Genomic DNA, 18489 nt, shown 5'->3' with positions numbered 1-18489 from the left:
AAACAACAGAATGCAGTTCAACAAGGAGAAATGCAAAGTGCTGCACCTAGGGAGGAAAAATGTCCAGCATACCTACTGCCTAGGAAATGACCTGCTTGGTGGAACGGAAGCGGAAAGGGATCTTGGAGTCCTAGTAGACTCCAAGATGAACGTGAGTCGTCAGTGTGACGAAGTCATCGGAAAAGCTAATGGCACTTTATTGTGCATCAGCAGATGCATGACGAACAGGTCCAAGGAGGTGATACTTCCCCTCTATCGGGCACTGGTCAGACCGCAGTTGGAGTACTGCATGCAGTTTTGGGTGCCACACTTCAAGAGGGATGTGGATAACCTGGAGAGGGTCCAGAAAAGGGCCACTCGTATGGTTAAGGGCTTGCGGGCCAAGCCCTATGAGGAGAGACTAGGGCACCTGGACCTCTTCAGCCTCCGCAAGAGAAGGTTGAGAGATGACCTTGTGGCTGCCTATAAGTTCATCACGGGGGCACAAAAGGGAATTGGTGAGGTTTTATTCACCAAGGCGCCCCCGGGGGTTACAAGAAATAATGGCCACAAGCTAGCAGAGAGCAGATTTAGACTGGACATTAGGAAGAACAACTTCACAGTTAGAGTGGCCAAGGTCTGGAATGGGCTCCCAAGGGAGGTGGTGCTCTCCCCTACCCTGGGGGTCTTCAAGAGAAAGTTAGATAGGCATCTAGCTGGGGTCATCTAAACCCAGCAGTACTCTTTCCTGCCTATGCAGGGGGTAGGACTCGATGATCTATTGAGGTCCCTTCTGACCCTAGCATCTATGAATTTGAAAACCTATTGATTGGTTTCAAAATTTACTTTGCATATCAAAAGTCTTTTCTGAAATTTCAGTACTCTGATGTAACTCCTGCCCCCAAACCATGATGTCGTAATTTACTGAACATTTGCAAGTTATTTCAGCAGCAGACTCATAATTTACCACGATAGAACTATTTGAACGCTAACTTGGTGCATCTACATGTGCATATTAATGCAATGCAATAAACTTTGGCACTTGTCATGCCAGAATTCATTGCCCCTGGGTGCCGCATTTACACATGCATCAGGGATTGCAGCACATTGAGCCCAGTTAGAGCAGCCCTAGCTGACAGAGCCCTGGAGCTCAGCCTGCCAACCTGGGGCTGTTCCAAGCTGGCTCAGCGTTTTCCGGAGGGGCTGCAGGGGGCACAAGGGCTAGTGTGGGGCTAGCCAACAGGCAGCCCCCACACTGAAGCACACTTGTGCCACAGCCAATTCAGCTAGGTATTTACAAGTACAAGAGTTCATTAGTTTACTCCAAGCTAATAGCCTTGTACGTGTAGACACTGAGACACTTACTGCAGAGCTAATTAGTTTACTCCGCAGTAAATGTCTTGTACAAGCACCCCAGTGTATCACAGTGAAGTTTTGGTATTCCTTGGGTGCATCTACACATGCAATTATAGCACTTGAATAAACTGCAGCGCTTATTGCTTCAAAGTAAATTGCTCTTGGACATGCTGCTTGAACTTGCACCTGAAGCAATTAACTCCAGGGCAATCAGCTCCAGTGTTTTCAGGTACAGCACGTGAAGCCTGGGTAGAGCAGCCTTGGCTGGCAAGGGGTCCCAGCTGGCAAGGATCCTGGGGATCAAATTGCCAGCCCAGGGCTGCTCCTCACTTCTGAATGTGCTGGAGAGAGGCTGGCTGGAGCATGAGGGAGCTTCAGCCCAATTGACCTGAGTGACAACCATGTGGAGATAACTTAAGACAGAATTTGAGGCAAACAAATTTACAAAGAGCTACTGACTGCAAACAACCACTAGATGGAGAAATTGCTGAATCCAAATGTTGATTAATAAGCGGAAGAAACAGCAACAAAGCAATTGACATGTACGTACATCTTTTCAGGTACAAAATATGAGGGCAGGAGGAGATGAACTGCAGTTCAGGCTCAGCCTAACCTTGCTATCAGATTGTCTCATGAACTACTTTTAATGAACTAAGGTTTGTACTTGTTCATTGTGTTAAGGTTTTTCGCCTCACAAGTGTGAATTTAAAAAATGACCCTCACTGTGATCAAAATCAGGTAGCTATATGAAATAGTAAACATGCTGCATTTTGCTTGCTGGACTACTTTGGCTGAATGTTATGCAGAAAGGGTGGTAAGGAAACAATGACAGACCCAAGTGAAGCTAAAAGGAGGAAGAGTAACACATGCCCTTAGTATGTATGATCTGTAACTTTGTCAAGGCTGAAATTTAAAGCATTTTCTACATGACAGTAACTTCACCCTTATACAGCAGTTGAGTAGTAGCTAGCAAAGAGCAGATGACACTGAGGCACAAGAGACAAGACGACCAATCCAGTAGCTCTCAACTTGTTTCCACATTGAAACACCCCTTGGGAAAATGCCAGTTCTTGGTTGTCGCTTGTTTTTTTTACTACAGGAAAATTATAGAGCAGGTCTTCCATTGCAACCACTTCAGGGGGACCAGCAACAGGTGAAAAATGTTTTGGGCACTGGGGATTCCTGGTTGAAATCTTTCTGGGTTTCTCTCACGGGTCACCTAGCCATGCAAATGTTGAGGCAACTTCCAATGGGGTGCATGGCACCCCAGGCATTCCCTGGCTATCTCCCTGGCCTGGTCCCAAATTGTCCGTGAGAATGGCCATCAAGCACAGGTTAAACCAGGGCAGCTGAAGTGAGCCACGGCTTAGGAAAGCTTCTGCCCCAATGAGTTAGTGTAGGGCTTCTCAAGGTTGTCTGGGTAAATCCGGTATCTTTTGTTAGACCAACTCAAATACTTAGAAAAAATCTTTCTTTGTGAGCTTTCAGGAACAAATGTCCTTCATCAGGCTGAGGAAGCATCAAGGGGTATTTGTACCCCAAACCTTGCAAAGAATTTTTCCAACTATTTGAGTCAGTCCAATAAGAAATGCAGGATTCGCCCAAAGAACATTGTCTGCCTATATCCTACAATCTACACCCCTCTAGTACTTTTCGACTTTTTATAGACAGGCAGCCCTGTGGAGGGAGGTTGCTGTTTTGCTTTTTTTCCTACAAAACTACTAAGAGCAGCTTTTGCTGTGGCCGAGACCCGGGTGCAGCTTGCGGGCCGTGCTTGCACGCCTGCGTGCTCCCGGACCGCCCCCCGCTCCCACCACCCCCCGCCGCTCCTCGTTCCCCCATCCCGCCCCGCGGGAACCCTGGGGCAGTGCGCGGGGACGGTCGCACAAGCTCCAAACGCATGCGCAACCTTCAGCGTGCATCAGGCTCCAGGCGCATGCGCACCCCGTCATCCTGAGAGGCTAAAGGCGCTTGAGCGAATCAGCCAAAGTGCCGCGCAGGCGCAGAGCCCACGCTCTACCGCCCTCCCACCCCCTCAAGCCGGGGCAAAGCAGCTCAATGCGCACGCGCATCAGGCTTGTGGCGCATGAGCTAACCAGACAATCTGCTCCGCATGCGCATTTCCCCGCCCCCGCCTTACCTCCAAGCTGTTCTGGGGTTCAGAGCGCATGCGGAAACGGGGAGGGGAAGGAAAGGAGCGCTCGCCGGGGCGCATGCGCACCTGGCAGTGCTGGAGGGCGGGGCGGTGAGATGGCGGTGGCACGGGCGCTGTGGCGGGGGGCAGTGTGCTGGTGTCCCGGAGCTGGGGATGGCTCGTGGGCTGTGCCGGGTGAGTGGTGGAGTGGGGGCGGTGGCGAGTCTTGGCGTAGGCGGTGCGGGGCAGGGCAGCTCTCCTGTGCTCGTCTTGGGGCTCCCGGAACCCTGTGCAGGTGTTCCCGACCGGGAGGGGTGCCCTGTGCGCACGCAGTTCGTGCGCTGCAGGCCCCTTTAGTCTGTCTGGTAGCTGGTGGCAGCGGTGCGTGCGCGGCCCTGATTGGCTAGCCGTGCCCAGGGTTCCGTTGCCTACGGCCTGAGTGGGGACGATGTGCTTTAGTGTGGCCAAGTCCACTTAGAAGAACCGGGCTGTTTTGTGTTTTTAACTCGCTTGAATTTTTTAGATTTAAAACAAAATCTAAAAAAATTGATTCAACTCACTCCTGTCTGTTTGAAATAGGTTGAGCTTGTTTTTAAAGGCAGTGTTGCTTTTTTTTTTTTCTCCTGAGACTTGGCAACACTGCTGTTTTGCTCCCAGCTGGTGCAGCCGAGTCTAGTGAGTCTGAGTGCAGCAAGGCTAAGGATCCCTTTTGGGGGAGTAGCAGAAGCTGCTGTCTTCTGAGAGATGCCACTGTATGGACAGGCATTTTTGCTTTTGGAGGAGAAAATCTGGGAGGGAGCTAATCTGGTTGTTTTTATCCTGCAGCAGCCATTTTTACTCCAGGGGAAAAAACCTGAACTTCTGTGCACTTCTGGCTTCTCCTGGCAGAGCAGCACCTCTCCCAGGTGAAACTGTATGTCTGTAAGAGGCCTGGGACCACAAGCTGATGTGTCTGTGGGGTCTGGGTTTTGCTGCAAAGCAAGATGCTCAGATCGAACTGGTTGTCTGTTTTGTGCCCATCACAGAAATTCTGGAGGTGTCTAGCACCCGGATAAGAGCATGTGCTCAGATTATCAAAACCTGCTTGTACAGGGGAACTTAGTTAAAATGTGTCTTTAACTGGGTTAGGTGGCTTAGTTCAGGTAATGTCCTGTGTGCTCTCCCTAGATATAAAAAAAATTCCTTACCTTTTGTGTGAAGTCTTGAAGCAAGGTAAGTTTGCTTGAAATAATTGATGTTTTGTCATACAGCATGGCTCCGTCAGAACAGATTCAAGTCTCCCAGGTATTGAAATTAATATTGCCTTTTGTCAGGTTGGCCTTAAGGTGTCCTTGAATCTCTTCTTTTGCCCACCTCCAGGGCAGTGACCATCAATGAGTTGGGAGTATAGGACCTGTTTTGTTTGGGATCTGGTTATCAGGCACCTATGACAAGTCCTATATGGCACCAGCTCTGTTATATAAAACATGGCTTTGATGCTGGTGGTGCTTGCTTGAGTCCAAGTGCTGGCATCATTCTTCTGTCCTTCCAGTTTGTGGACCATTTTCTGTAGACATTGCCTCTGGTAACATTCCAAGGCTCTCAGGTGTTCCCAATTTTCTCATCCAAGTTTCACACCCACGTAACAGGGTAGGAAGGACAACAGCCTGGTAGATAAGTTTGGTGTGGGTCCTGATGTCATGATCATTGAACATGTGATTTTTAGAGATGGCAGTACTGGCAGATTTGATCCAGTATTTAATGTCACGGTCTATTTTTTTTGGAAAAGTGACTACCCAGGTAGGGGAATGCTCAGTGTTTTCCAAGGATTGTTCTCTAATTATCATGTATGGAGGAGCAGTTGGCCAGTTTAGGTTGGGTTGGTAAAGGATCTTGGTTTTCATAAAGCTGTCAGTGAGTTCAAGCATTTCACATGCTTCACAGAAGCATTCAAGAGTGATCTGGAGCTCTTCAGTTAAGTGGGCACACACGATACAATCATTAGCATCTTGTAGATCAGTAACAGAGATGTTTATTATTTTGTATTTGGGACATAACTGGTTCATGTTAAAGAGATTCTTGTCCATGTAATACCGGATGTTGACACCAAATGGAAGTCTGTCAGCTATCTGTGGAATATCTTTTGAGATAGATAGGAAAGAATTGTTGGTGCAATTGCACATCCTTGCTTGACTCCAATTGTAATAGTGAAGGGGTCCGTTTCTAAGCCATTGCTCAGGACTGTTGCTGTCAGGTTGTGAAGAAGTCTAATGATGGTAACAAAATTTTGGCGGGTATCTAAGTCTCATCAGGAACTTCTGTAGGGCCTTTCTGTTCGTTGAATCAAAGGCTCTAGTCAGATCAGTGAAAGCTATCTATATAACTTAGTTGGCCATATTTTTAACCTCTTGAGTGAACTGTTTTAAATTGTTGGTATTTTATGACTTGAATATCACTTATGAATTGTGATGCCTCAAGACTTGGAATCCTTTTAACTGATAGTATTGGGAATCACTACTAATAATGCTGATACACAGGCTTTAACACTGTGTTTTTAAAATTGATTCTAAGGCTAGCAGTTTGGAAGCCAAACTATATTATAAAATTTTAGTTTCTATAAGGGATCTAATTTTATAAAATGTGTCACTAAGTGTGTGTCTCTTATTTAGTTTGCAGACTGAAGTCATCAGTCAGTTTCCTTACTCGACCTGATCGTCCAAATCTAGCTTACCATAAGCTAAAAGGCAAGAACCCAGGCGTTGTTTTTCTCCCAGGTCTTAATTCAAATATGAATGGTCACAAAGCAATTGCACTTGAGGAATTCTGCAAATCTTTAGGTCATGCCTATGTAAGGTACGATCAAGAAAATTGTGTAGAGAAACAAACATGATTAACATTATGGTGTTTGGAACTAAGAAGCTCTATGGAAAGAGAGGCATAAGATAATGAGATGCCAAAATCCAAAACCAGTGTGCAGTATAGCAACAAAACAAAAAAAACCCTTCTTGTCCTAGTGTCATAATATATATTTAAGATTTGGGCACTGTTCCTATGTAGAGAATGCATTCAATTAGTAAAATATATTGTGACATGTATAAGATTCAAGTGATAGTCATTCATATTGTAACCTGTGTAGGGCATGAAATTTGATATCAGCATAGAAAAGGAAATGCTTAAAATTGAAGGTCTCCATGTCTATTATGGTTAGTAAGTTGGGTATTAACTAAAACAGGGGTGTCAAAATTACCTTGGGCCAAGGGCCAGGTCCAGACTGGAGCTCTTTGCCAGTCAGATCCAGCCTGGGGCATGCAGTGGCAGCTCAAGCTGTGGCACCTCTGGCTCCAGCACAGGGTACACACAAGCTCTGGCTCTGACCTGGGGCATGTGGTGGTGGTAGATCCTCCATCATAGGGTGGCAGCAGGGCCAGCACAGGAGAATGCCCAGGAGACAGCAGTGCTGTTAGACAAAGTGACAAGAGACCAAGCAGGGCTGTATCAATCTTTGCTCCCTCTGGCTGCTGCCATCACATCCACCAAGGCTCAAGGCAGTCTACTTCTCTTGAAGGCATCCTCTAACTTCTAGTGACCCACCAATAGCCCAGTGGCCCGGATAGAGCTCCATGAGCTGCAGCCAGTCTGCAGGCCTTATGTTTGACATCCCTGAGCTAGATTTTTTGCGTGCATAAAATCCAAGCTTGCAAGCTTCACTGTTCGGGTAAACCACTCCCACATGCCTCTGAACTTGTCCATTAAGCCATAGCAATCAAGTTTGAGCTCTGCAATTATTATTAATTGTGTCCTTTCCGTAGAAGTGCTACATCATAGGAAAGCTGTGTAATATATGTTGGGTGAGATAAGGGAATGTTCCTCACCTCGATTAAATTAGTTTGATAACGTACAGAGCTTGTTAAATCTTAGATTATACGGTAAAATTTTCAGTTATGGCAAGCATGTTTAAGCAGTCAGTTAGTACCTGAAGCAGACATTAAGTCTTGGGTACATTGTGCATCTTTCACTTCTGTTTTGGGAAAAGTACTGTCTACATGCCTGGGTTAAAGCTGAATAATAGATCTCAAGATCTACATGGGAGTTCTGCGTCACCCATTTAATGAACATGAAAGTATGTTTAAGGAGATGTTCACTTTCTTTCTTAATCATTCCTGCAAAACTCTGTGATAATGTGTTCTTAAGACCATCTCTAATATTTAGCAATGTTTGTTTTGGGCTTTTTTTAATGAAATGCATTGTTTTAACCAATATTTTACACTTTTATTTTGTTTGTTACTCTGCAGGTTTGACTATACAGGATGTGGAAGCTCAGATGGTCATCTTAAGGAATGTACAATTGGGAAGTGGAGAAAAGATGTTCTGTCAGTACTGGATGAACTCACAGAGGGACCACAGGTTACTCTTTAATTTATTTTAAAATATATCTTATGAACTCTCTTTCTAAATAAAAGCAATAGCCAGATATGCAGTTGAATGGTTCAAATGGCTGCTGCTGCTACTTAAAGGAAAAACAAAACAAAATTTACAACTTTCAGTCTGATTCATCTTGAGTAAAATTTACCAGCTAAGCTCTCCAAGTATGTAGATGCTGATAAGCAAACTAATATCTGTGGATATAACAAAGCAGCATGCTGCAGGAAAATAAAATGTGGTGGATTAAAAAAAAAAGTTGCCAAGAAAATGAAGCCAAGAGGTCAGTATTGAAATGATTGCAACTTAGATGCCTTAGTAATAAGCCCCTTCAGGTATGGATATTTTCCATTTGCAGGAGTGGGAATTACAGTAAGCTACTTGAAAAATAGCTCAGTATGTAGAGACTAGAAAAACTGATGTAATGCAGTGAAAGCTTTTTTGTATGAAATATTTATTAATCGTTGCTATTTTATTAATAAACCATTTATAATGCACAATTCTTGTCAGAATGAAACGTCAGAAATGTACTTGATGCTGAACTATATTTCAGTTTTCATTTTGTGTACAGTGGTTCAGTCTGAGAGCAGTAACTTTCCATGCCAAACAAGAACAGTAAAGTGCCAGATCCTGTAGTACTTACTCAGGCAAAATTCCTACTGGCAATGACTGCAGTTCTGCCTGGGTAAGGACAGCAGGATTAGGACTCAGGTTTAAGTAGCTATACAAAATTGTACCTAAGGCTTTGCAAAACAAAGCAGAGGGATTTTTTTATTTTAAATAGAAGAATTGCTTTAATTTCTTTTTTTCCTTTTTTTTTTTGGTTTTTTTGTTTGTTTGTTTGTTTGTTTGTTTTTAAGATTCTCGTGGGATCCAGCTTGGGTGGATGGCTGATGCTTCATGCTGCAATAGCGCGCCCTGAAAAAGTAGCTGCTTTAGTTGGAGTAGCTGTAGCTGCAGACTACGTCATAACAACTTTTAACCAGCTTCCTGTTGAGGTAAATGCTCATGGTTAGCTTTTTTCCTTTTTAATTTTGTTTACATTTGTTTGAAATTATTTTCTATGAAAGAATTATAACAGTGGCTAAACTAAATCAACAGTAGGCAAAATCCTGTATTTCTTTAAGGGAATTGTCAGGACTAGCTAAAACTTGTGCTTTTAGGTACTTCTAGTGCCTAAAAGCTCATCACAAATCAGGGCCCTGTTGTTAGCTTGCTAGGTGAGCAAAACAATGAATAGTCCCTGCCCCAATGGTTTATAATCTAAGTACAAGACAACTGATAGAACAACGTGGTGAGATTAGTCCTGTCATCATAAAGAACATGAGTGGCCTCCGTATGCCTACACTCACAATGTTTTTTCAAGTTTTGCTTAGGCATTGTTATGTAGACAAGGAGAGATTAGGAGGAATCTGAATGAAGTAATTTGGCAGAAGTTTACTAGCAGTTTCTGCCAGCATGAGAGACAGTAAGGTAATAGTCAAATTTTGTGGTGGTTTAGAAAACTTAATGAATGGATGGCTATGGTTGGTGTTGGCCAAATTGGAGGTGCCCTTCAGTCCTAAATGAGAGATGTGGGGAACTGAATAGGCTTTATAAGGGGCTTTACCAGTGAACGTATGCTTGATGTTGTGGGTAATGGCAAGCCAGAAGCAAGATGCCAGGAGTTGGTTGTTATATACCTAGCTGTCTGTTTTTAACTAGCAACTTCACAGCTATGTGCTGAATGGGTGTGAATGAGAGATGACTGCATTTCTCCGTGCCAAAGAGAGAATGTTGCAGCAACAGAGATGAGAACCTGGAACAGCTTTAGCTGTGTGAATAGGGGATGCCATGAATTGGACATAGTGTGCTTTAAGGAATTTGCAAGACTTGTGCTACAGTGTGGCGTAAGTCAAAGATGACAATTAGGTCATGGTAATGAGTGATGGGCAAGATAGTATTCATGTTCACAGTCCTTCGAGAAAAGTATATGAGTTCATGGAGGGCTTGAGGGGTGGGGGGAAAGATCTATTGTAAGTATTAGGTTAAAGGCCAAGAAGGCTGTTCGTTGGAAGACCCTCATGTTTGAGTCTCTGTGGCAGGACTAAAACCAATTGTATGGATATGTCAGGCTTGTTTGTGGCCAAGAGACCCATGTTTTATTGCTGCTGCAGAGGAGATGTAGGTTGGGGTTTAGGAGGAACTTTCTGATCATAAGTGCAGTCAAGCATTGGAGCAAGTCACCTAGAGAAGTTGTGGGATCTCTATCCCTGGAAATTTTTCAAGAGCAGGTTGGGCAGACACTTGGCTAGGATGGTATGGTCAGGATAAGCCTATTTTGAGCCAGGGCCTAGACAAACTCACAAGGTCCTTTCCAGCCCTGATTTCACATGATCTATTTTTTTGAAGCCCACTATAATAGCAGATTTCAAAAGAATGTTTCTCTTGATTCATTTTTTGCCTTTTTCTCTTTTTTCCAACAGGTAAAAAAAGTAGTAGAAGAAAAAGGTGAATGGAAGCTGCCAACAAAACATAACGAAGAGGGCTTTTATTGTTTGACATATGATTTCATTAAAGAAGCAGAAAACCATTGTCTCTTAGCTAGTCCTATTCCCATAACTTGCCCTGTAAGACTTATCCATGGCATGAAGGATGAAGATGTTCCTTGGCATATTTCCATGCAGGTTGCTGACCATGTCTTGAGCAAAGATGTTGATATCATCCTCCGCAAAGCTGGCCAACACCGGATGAAAGAAAAAGATGACACAAAGCTTCTTGTGTACACTGTTGATGATTTGATTGATAAGCTTTCACACTTGGTGTGAGTTGCATGGTAAAACAAATGCATGAGTACACATGGCTCTCTTCTGTGTTAACTGAAAATGTCTTTAACGGCAGTGGAACACTGCTGAATCAGAAAAGGTGCAGATGCTATGAACAAAAGGAACTGAAGCTTTAACTGTTGTTTCCTTTACCTCTGTTTTGTAAAAAAAGGTATTTTCTAAATGCTGCATTTGCACAAATAGTAGAAAATGTGAAGAAACTGCTGCTGTTTGTTTGGAAACTTCTCCCCCACCTCAGATCTGTGACTTTTTTCACAAGTTTCCTACACTATTTTGTATTGAAATATGTTTACCTTTCTTAGATTTGTGCCAATGCTTATTTTTTCTATTATTTGACCTGTACAAGTTATTTTTACGTTCACTTCACACGCTTCAAATATTGTGCTTTATGCTGTAACATTCTTATTTGAGTCCTGAAACTTTTATGCAAGTTTTTTGGCTCATTTAAAAAAAATACAGCTGAAATGTTTAATGAGATTTGTGTCTTTGAATATAGAATGAGTCAACATGAAGCATAATAAAAAAAAAAAAAAAAGCTTCAAATATAAGGTGGTATTTTTTTGTTGCTGCTTACTAAACAAAAAAGAAAAGAAAAGCCCTGGTTAACAAAATAATGCTCTTAGTGTCTTTGTGCCTGGGATGTAATATGATGAGCAAGTTGGACTTTGTGGTGCTATACTACTTAATCATCATAGCCCTGATGCACCACTCGGATAGGAATTGCACGGCTATTATTTTATGACTTTAGAATAGCTAGCTCTCTGCCCTAACATTCTGCACAACGTACAGGACTGAAATTCATGGTATTTCTGCTTTTGTTAGTTTTTCATTTTGAGGCAGGAATGAAGCGAATAGACCAATGCTTGTTCCCAACATCATGCATAAAATTGAATGCACACACTAACACTTGAAAAATTGCATTTTCTGACTGGTTTGTTTTTTTTTTGGTCTCTAGGGAATAATATCTACTCAGTTCAAATTATAACTTTAGTTATTACATGAGTCAACTCTACACAGCTTCCTGTTTGTTAAACTCCTTACTTAAGCAGTGTTAAAACAAAGCCAAAGTTTTGTCAGTGTTATGCTTTTTGGCTTCACTTTCCCCAGTTACTCATTACAGTGAATATTAATTTGGCATGCATGCTTGGAGAAAGCACAAGGAAGGATTTGGCCTCCAGTACTTACTCTAATACTGGACTTGAATACTTCTGTTCATTAGGTACTAAATCTGCTTTATAGACTAAACATGATGTGTGCAAATATGAACACTGCAGAGCTGAAATGAAGTTGCATGTAAAGCATATAAATCAGTAGGTGTCTCACCTGGGGATTAAATTATGAATGTGTTTGTCAGGTAGGTTATTTCTCCAGAAATAAAATATATGTGCCATGAAATGTCAGATGAGTTGATTTAGGTAATAGGCTGGAATAACAGAAACCATGCATGGTTACTGTTTAATTAGAAAAATAATTTGTGACCACTGGTTTCATTAATTTTCAATTAATAAATTACTTCAGGATTACCAAATAAAGACTAAAGCCACTAGGGGCACCATATGCCAAAAGAATCTCAAATCTGTTATAACTTGCTCTGGTTTCTCTTCAAGTCGCATAAATCTTTTACCTTGGTGTTAACACTGAGAGAAGCACTAAGTGGTTTTTTTTGTTAAGTACTGTTTTGTGCATCTATTTCATCACTATACAAACAAGAGGTCATAACTTGCCACTTTCACAGCCCAGCTGGAAGGAGAAAACATAACTATAAATTCAGAGGAAGCAAGGATACGGTTTACAATTTAAATCCCGTTCTTCTGAATTTCATAACTTGTTCCTCTAATCAAATTAAGACGTTGAATAAGAAATGTCTATTTATGAATAAGAACATTTCAGGAATTCTGTCTTCCAAATAGTACTTTTAGCATTTTTCATGCATGCAGTATATACAGCCCCTTCAGTAGGACAACCTTTAAAAATTGACTTCACCATTCCTCTACACTTTGAGTGAAAGTTCAGAGGATAAGGGTGTATGCATTCACTCTTCTGGCATCTTCTGGTGAAAATTAGCACTTTGTTCAGAAAATTATTTTTGTTTTATATTGTTGTTTCTAGTACTTGAAATGTGGAAGTTGATTGTGAAGTTTCTTTCCTGAAGAGTTTAAAGGGACTCAACCAAATCAAAACCTGACTTGAAAACTATGTTCTACCCTTGATACATCTTGGACAACTTTTGTACTCATATGCTTAATAAATCTCTCTCCTCAGGTTCTTTCACTTCTTTTTTCCTGGCTATGTTATACATCAGAAAGGCTGCATAATTATTGCTAAAAATGTAGCAACAGACTGAAACAGATGGACCCCAATTATACTTAAATCTTTGGAGACTTCTTATCCGACTTCTCACATACTAAAAAGTGAGATTTTTTTTTTTTTTTTTTTTTTTTTAATGTGTCCCTTTAACCTTCCATTTGTAGCCGTTCTGATAAGGTAAGGAAGAGAAAATGTCCATTAGAACTATGCCTAGTCTAACTGTATAATGGAAACATGTTCAACTTTACCTTCCACTGAAACATTCCTTTCTTAAAAATGTTCAACTCTACTTTCCACTGAAACAGTCTGTTCTTAAAACTGTCACCTGTCACAAATAAAGTACTGTTGTGTCAGTAAATGCTTCAAGTGATTTTATAATGATACAGGAGGATGTGGTGTGGGTGGAAATAGGATGGGGGGCTTGGATGTACAATACTTCCTGAATGAGTTGGCTTGGAAAGCAGATTCTTCAGTAACATTTTCTTAATACAATACAAAATTTTGTAGGGTTCCTGGCTGGACTTGCAGCATTTTCTCAAGTGCTAAACTTAATTTCTCTCTCTCAAAGTAATTGTTAAATAGACTTTTCCTACGGTAGTAATAGCATTTCCCTGCGTTTTCCTCTAGACTTGGTTAAATAGGTTCAAACCGGGTTGGATGATGTAAGAAAATGGGCCCTGACCCATTGCCTCATTTATGTTTTCCTTACTGATGCTAGATTTGCACCACTGATAGCAATGTTGGGAAACTTGAGGGAAGAATGATTATTGTATACTCAGCCTTTCTGCTCTAGGGCCCCTGAGACTGGAGAGATTTACAACCTACTAATAATGATGTCTCAGTGTGGGGGTTTTTCCAGGCTATCTGCTTGGCTGGGTCCTTTCTTAGGAAGTCACACTAGTCACTAGATAATTTAATATTCACATATTCTGGTGTGATTCCAGTCTCATTCAGTAAAGCCTTTGAATCTCTTGGGATATTTGCCAATGGCATCTGTCCTCTCTTTTCCTTTACAATCACGTAGACAATCATTTTTAAATGCTACCTTTTCTATCAATAAATTCTGCTTTTGTAGGAAAGCTGTGTGTTACAATAATGTGCATTACATACCTAAAAAAACATTTTAGCCATTTTACATGGTTTGAATATCTATATTCTTATAATTCTGTATCAAGTGTTTTGCACATGCTTTGTTTCGTTCTTTTTTTTTTTTTTTAACCTAGTTTTCCAATTCATTGCCCACTATCAATAGTAACTTCTGAGCACGTAGCATATGTATTTCTTTAACATATAAGGTGCAACCAATGAAATTATCTGAAATTTCTTGTTCAGTTTCAACTATAATTGTCAAGGCAAGTATTTGGTTATCACATTTTGCCAGCAGTAATCACCACCTTAAGTTTGGAGGTTTCTAAAGTTTCTTTAGTTTTTCAATCGGTGCTGGTTAATAGATCACTGACATTTTAGCGCATCTGTCTCGTATATCAGAACCAAATTATTTATTTGTTCAATCCTTGATCTTCCTCCTTTGACTACCAGCAAAGTTAACCAATCACTGTTGATAATGTTGGTGAGCTTTTTGTAATGTGTACACCAGGTAAGAAATGGACTGAAACCAAAAAGATGGCATCACATTACCTACTTATAGCAGCAATCAATATGGGCTGTTTGACCTTGCAAGTGAACAGTCTTAAAAATCTAGTGGCTTTCAAGTATTCAGATCACAACTATTTTCTTAAAGCTTTATGGGGCATTTGGAATTGTACCATGCACTAATTTTATTTTTTTTTTTTAAATACTAAAATTGGGTACAGATTTGTCTAGTCTGAATTGGTTTCTCTTCAGACTGTTAGGAGACCATTTACCCTTTGTTTCTGTTTTGGCGTAAACATTTCCTTTTAGCTTCCTGGAATTAATATAATATATCCATCCCCCTGCCCCCATGCTGCCGCCAAACCTCCCTAGCCTTGTGGTAGGTTTGATTAGGTTTCTTTAGCTCATCCATTATTGACTACTTACTACAGACACATTCGGGCTGAGAATCCTGTCCCAGCTATCATGATACAAAGACCCTCTGGATATTGACAGTGGAACTCAACTGGGATGTCTAGCTGATTTTAATGTAAGTTTAGTTAGTGTATTGTCAATACCTGGCTGTATTCATCCCGTCCAGGTCATTAAAATTAGTAGTGTACATTCTTGCCCAATATGCAGCTCAAGACCTAAAAATTTCAGCTTTGAAAAACAAAACAGGAAAAAAAAATTTTCCTCCCCTTCCCAGTTAAATTGTAATGATAAACAGGTAATCACAAAATATAATTTATCCAGGTGACCAGTTATATACTTTTGACTGACATTTTGTTTCAGATCATCTGCAAAGCCACAGTGCTATTTAGTTCACAAAGCAAAATCTAATGTCTTTTGAAGCTGGGAATGCAAGTTGTCTAGCATTTTGGTACAACCCTGATGCATACATTGGAGAAAAAGCATTTTCAGGGGAGAAAAAAGATTCAAGTATATAAGATTATAGTGGTAGCTATAAACCATATAGAAATGAGACTGTTTTTAATGATGAACTAATACTAGTATGTTGACCCTGTTGCTTAACAATCTATTCTTTTTATGTTTAAAGACTTTAACCATTGAGCAAGTGCTTTCTGTTTTCTGAGTGCTCAGCTTTATTAATGCAGTTTAACATATATTTATTTTTACAGTAAGCCAGTATATATTCTACTTTTGTCCTTCTCTTGCCATAATGTCTGACTCTATTATATCTAACAGCTCCTTTTTTTAGTTAAATGGCAATTAAGTGTTTGCCTTTTTGAAAGGCTTTCAATTCATCCTGGTTTTTGCCCCTTTGAAAAAATGCAAACAATGGTACTTTTCACACAAGCTGAGTGGGGCCCTGCCTCCTGCTCTGTCATTTTTATGTTAATTTTGGTTAGATACTTTTTCTTAATCCCACTGGCAGTCATTATAGGGACCCTGAGATTTATTGCATCATGCTACTTCTAACCACATAAAAATGCATATTTGTCTTTCCGAGAAGAACCTGGAATGAGTTATGACTCTGCAGCTGATAGGGTATTGGAAACTCTTCAGTCTTGCTGTAATATACAGCACTGAAACCCTGTCTAAAACAGTATGTTCAAATGAGAAATTGTCCTATTTCTCCAAGGTCATTCCTACCTACGTAGAAAATAGTGGCATGTGTAGCTGACTCAGTGGTCTGCTCTTTTTCATCAGACATTGTAGAGAAGAACCATGCAAACCACACATCTAGCAGTTAAGGAAAGCAACTGATAACACTGAAATTCACTTTCAAGTAAACATATACATTGATTGTGTTTTCAGCTGTGTTAGGGTGCAGTGCATTGTCTAAAAGACTGGATAATATTCCCCCATATCTGCCTGGAAGAGTGTTACGATTATGGCCAAAGGCATACTACAGATTTAACAGTTAAGGGGTCTATTGTGATATGGTGAAGGCCAGCTCAATGGATTTGGGCATAACTGTACTTGTACCCTAGTTAAAGCCTCAGACCAATAAGATAGTCCAGTGGTGTAACAGCAACTGATGCAGGAAGAAAGTGTTGAATCTGAATAGGTGTTAGGATTGTATATTTGTGTCATTGAGGGCATCGATGTTCTCTCATCCTCCTTCTCTACAGATACCGAGTATGATCCAGGTACTCCATATCTAAATAAGCACCACGGGTAAGTTAATTCTTTTTTTTCCCAGCATTTATATCTCATTTTAATAGATTTGAAGGCCAAAAGGGAACAGTGTGATTACCTATTTAATCTATAGCACAAGGCAGGCCATAAAATTTGCTTCTCATCCCCTTGTTATGTGTCTAAAGATTGTGCTAGCCCTCTCAGCTGCAGGGCTGTACTAAGAACTCATGCAAAGCTGATTGTCCTCTATGGCTTTCTGAATTCTTTCAGAAACATCATTTCCCAGAGCAGAGCCCTTGATCAGTTGCAATCTTCTACTTCTGTTGCAATTTTCTATTGCGCCATATTGTCAAATCTATTGTTTGCCCCTGTTTGGCCTATTAAAGAATTTCTGTAGGTTGTGGATAAAGAGTTTGCTTCTTCATTTTTTCTTCATTGTCATTTGTATAAATGACATGCAGATATTAGGGCAAGTGATTTTATTTGCATCCTGGTCACTGATAAAATGTTAAATATAACAGGGCCTAGAATTGAACCTTGTGGGACCCAATTAAAATGTATCTGGTCAATGATGAGTCTTCATTTATATTGTATTTCAAGACCTATCAGTTAACCCACATTTAAACCATTTAATTTCTCACTCTGTCGTGCCACCCCAAGCTAACTGTCTTATAGACATCTCATAAAAATGATGTGGTTTGTTTTGACACAATCTAGCTGCTTCAAATCATGTTGATTAATAAATACCAAATTACTTTCTTGTAATTCTCCAATTCCATAACTGCTGGCCTATTTTTTTTTTTTTTTTTTGCTCTAGGACTGATTGTCAGAGTGATAAATCTGTATTAACTCACATCTTCCCATTTAGCTTTTTTAAAATTTGACACGGCACTAGTTTTCTTCCCATTTTTGGAAACTTCTCTTCTTTTCTATGACTTGTTAAAAATGGTCCAGAACTTTACATAGCTCCCTCTGGGTAGAACATTCCCTTGAGAGCTGGTTCCACAGGCAGTTGATGGGCCTAGATGTGATGGGATGGAAGGGCATCCTTTTGTGAATAGACCTGAGAACAGCTGTGAAGCTGGACAGTTTCTTTATATCCCACCCAGAGTGGGTCCTGACTCCTCTGCTACTTCCATGGAAAGATGTACAACACGTAACCACCCTTTACTGGAAGAATGCTAAGATGGAGCTGTAAGCGCAAACCCCAAGTTCCCTCTACTCCATGTGGCAGTAGGCTGAATAGTGCATGCTGTGGCTCTTAACCATTAGTTTGTGTGGAAAGACAATCGTATTCATGTACTGGTCTCACTGTGACTGATGCAACTTAAATTTCTCACCTTCTGAAAGCTTGGTTTGATGTCTTTGTCCTTGTTTTCTGTAGTGGTTCCATTCAGTGAGCCTATAACAATGTGCCCTATGGCACCGAAAGGACCTAAATAATAGCTTTGTCATGTAACACACTATGGAACAGCTGAATTATGTAAGAAAATATTTCAGGGGTTTTAAAATTACCAGTGCATGAAATGGAAAGCACTAAATTAAATGCTTGTAGCAGAGAAGAATGAATGAGGTACTCTATTAAATTTTTCATCTCCTGAGTCTGCTTAGGCCTCAGGGCATCTTGGGTAATATAAATCTGAGATCTTCCAAATGTGATCAAAATGGGTGAGAAGATAGTGGGAGACAAGTTGTAAAAAGGAAAAACAATCATGGAGAAATTTTAATTGGAAAAGACTTGATTTTGAATTTGCATCAGGCCTCATCAGGCTCCTTGTATACAGAGGTGACGTGATTCGTGCGTCCGGAAGA

At 40.8% G+C, this 18489-nt stretch overlaps 1 protein-coding gene across 1 annotated transcript; it reads left to right on the top strand.

Annotated features, from left to right (window-relative positions):
- Positions 1 to 3395: 3395 nt before the first annotated feature.
- On the top strand, positions 3396 to 13346 carry ABHD10 (abhydrolase domain containing 10). The gene is made up of 5 exons (XM_025214271.1): positions 3396 to 3664; positions 6118 to 6301; positions 7741 to 7852; positions 8728 to 8865; positions 10333 to 13346. The coding sequence occupies exons 1-5, from the start codon at positions 3586 to 3588 to the stop codon at positions 10672 to 10674; spliced, it is 855 nt and encodes a 284-aa protein (XP_025070056.1). The 5' UTR covers positions 3396 to 3585; the 3' UTR covers positions 10675 to 13346.
- The last annotated feature ends 5143 nt before the right edge of the window (positions 13347 to 18489 follow it).

Source organism: Alligator sinensis, unplaced genomic scaffold (assembly GCF_000455745.1).
Source record: "Alligator sinensis unplaced genomic scaffold, ASM45574v1 scaffold359_1, whole genome shotgun sequence".
NCBI classification, from domain to species: domain Eukaryota; kingdom Metazoa; phylum Chordata; order Crocodylia; family Alligatoridae; genus Alligator; species Alligator sinensis.
The sequence above is the reverse complement of the archived record's forward strand: the minus strand, read 5'-3'. Positions and strand labels throughout refer to the sequence as shown.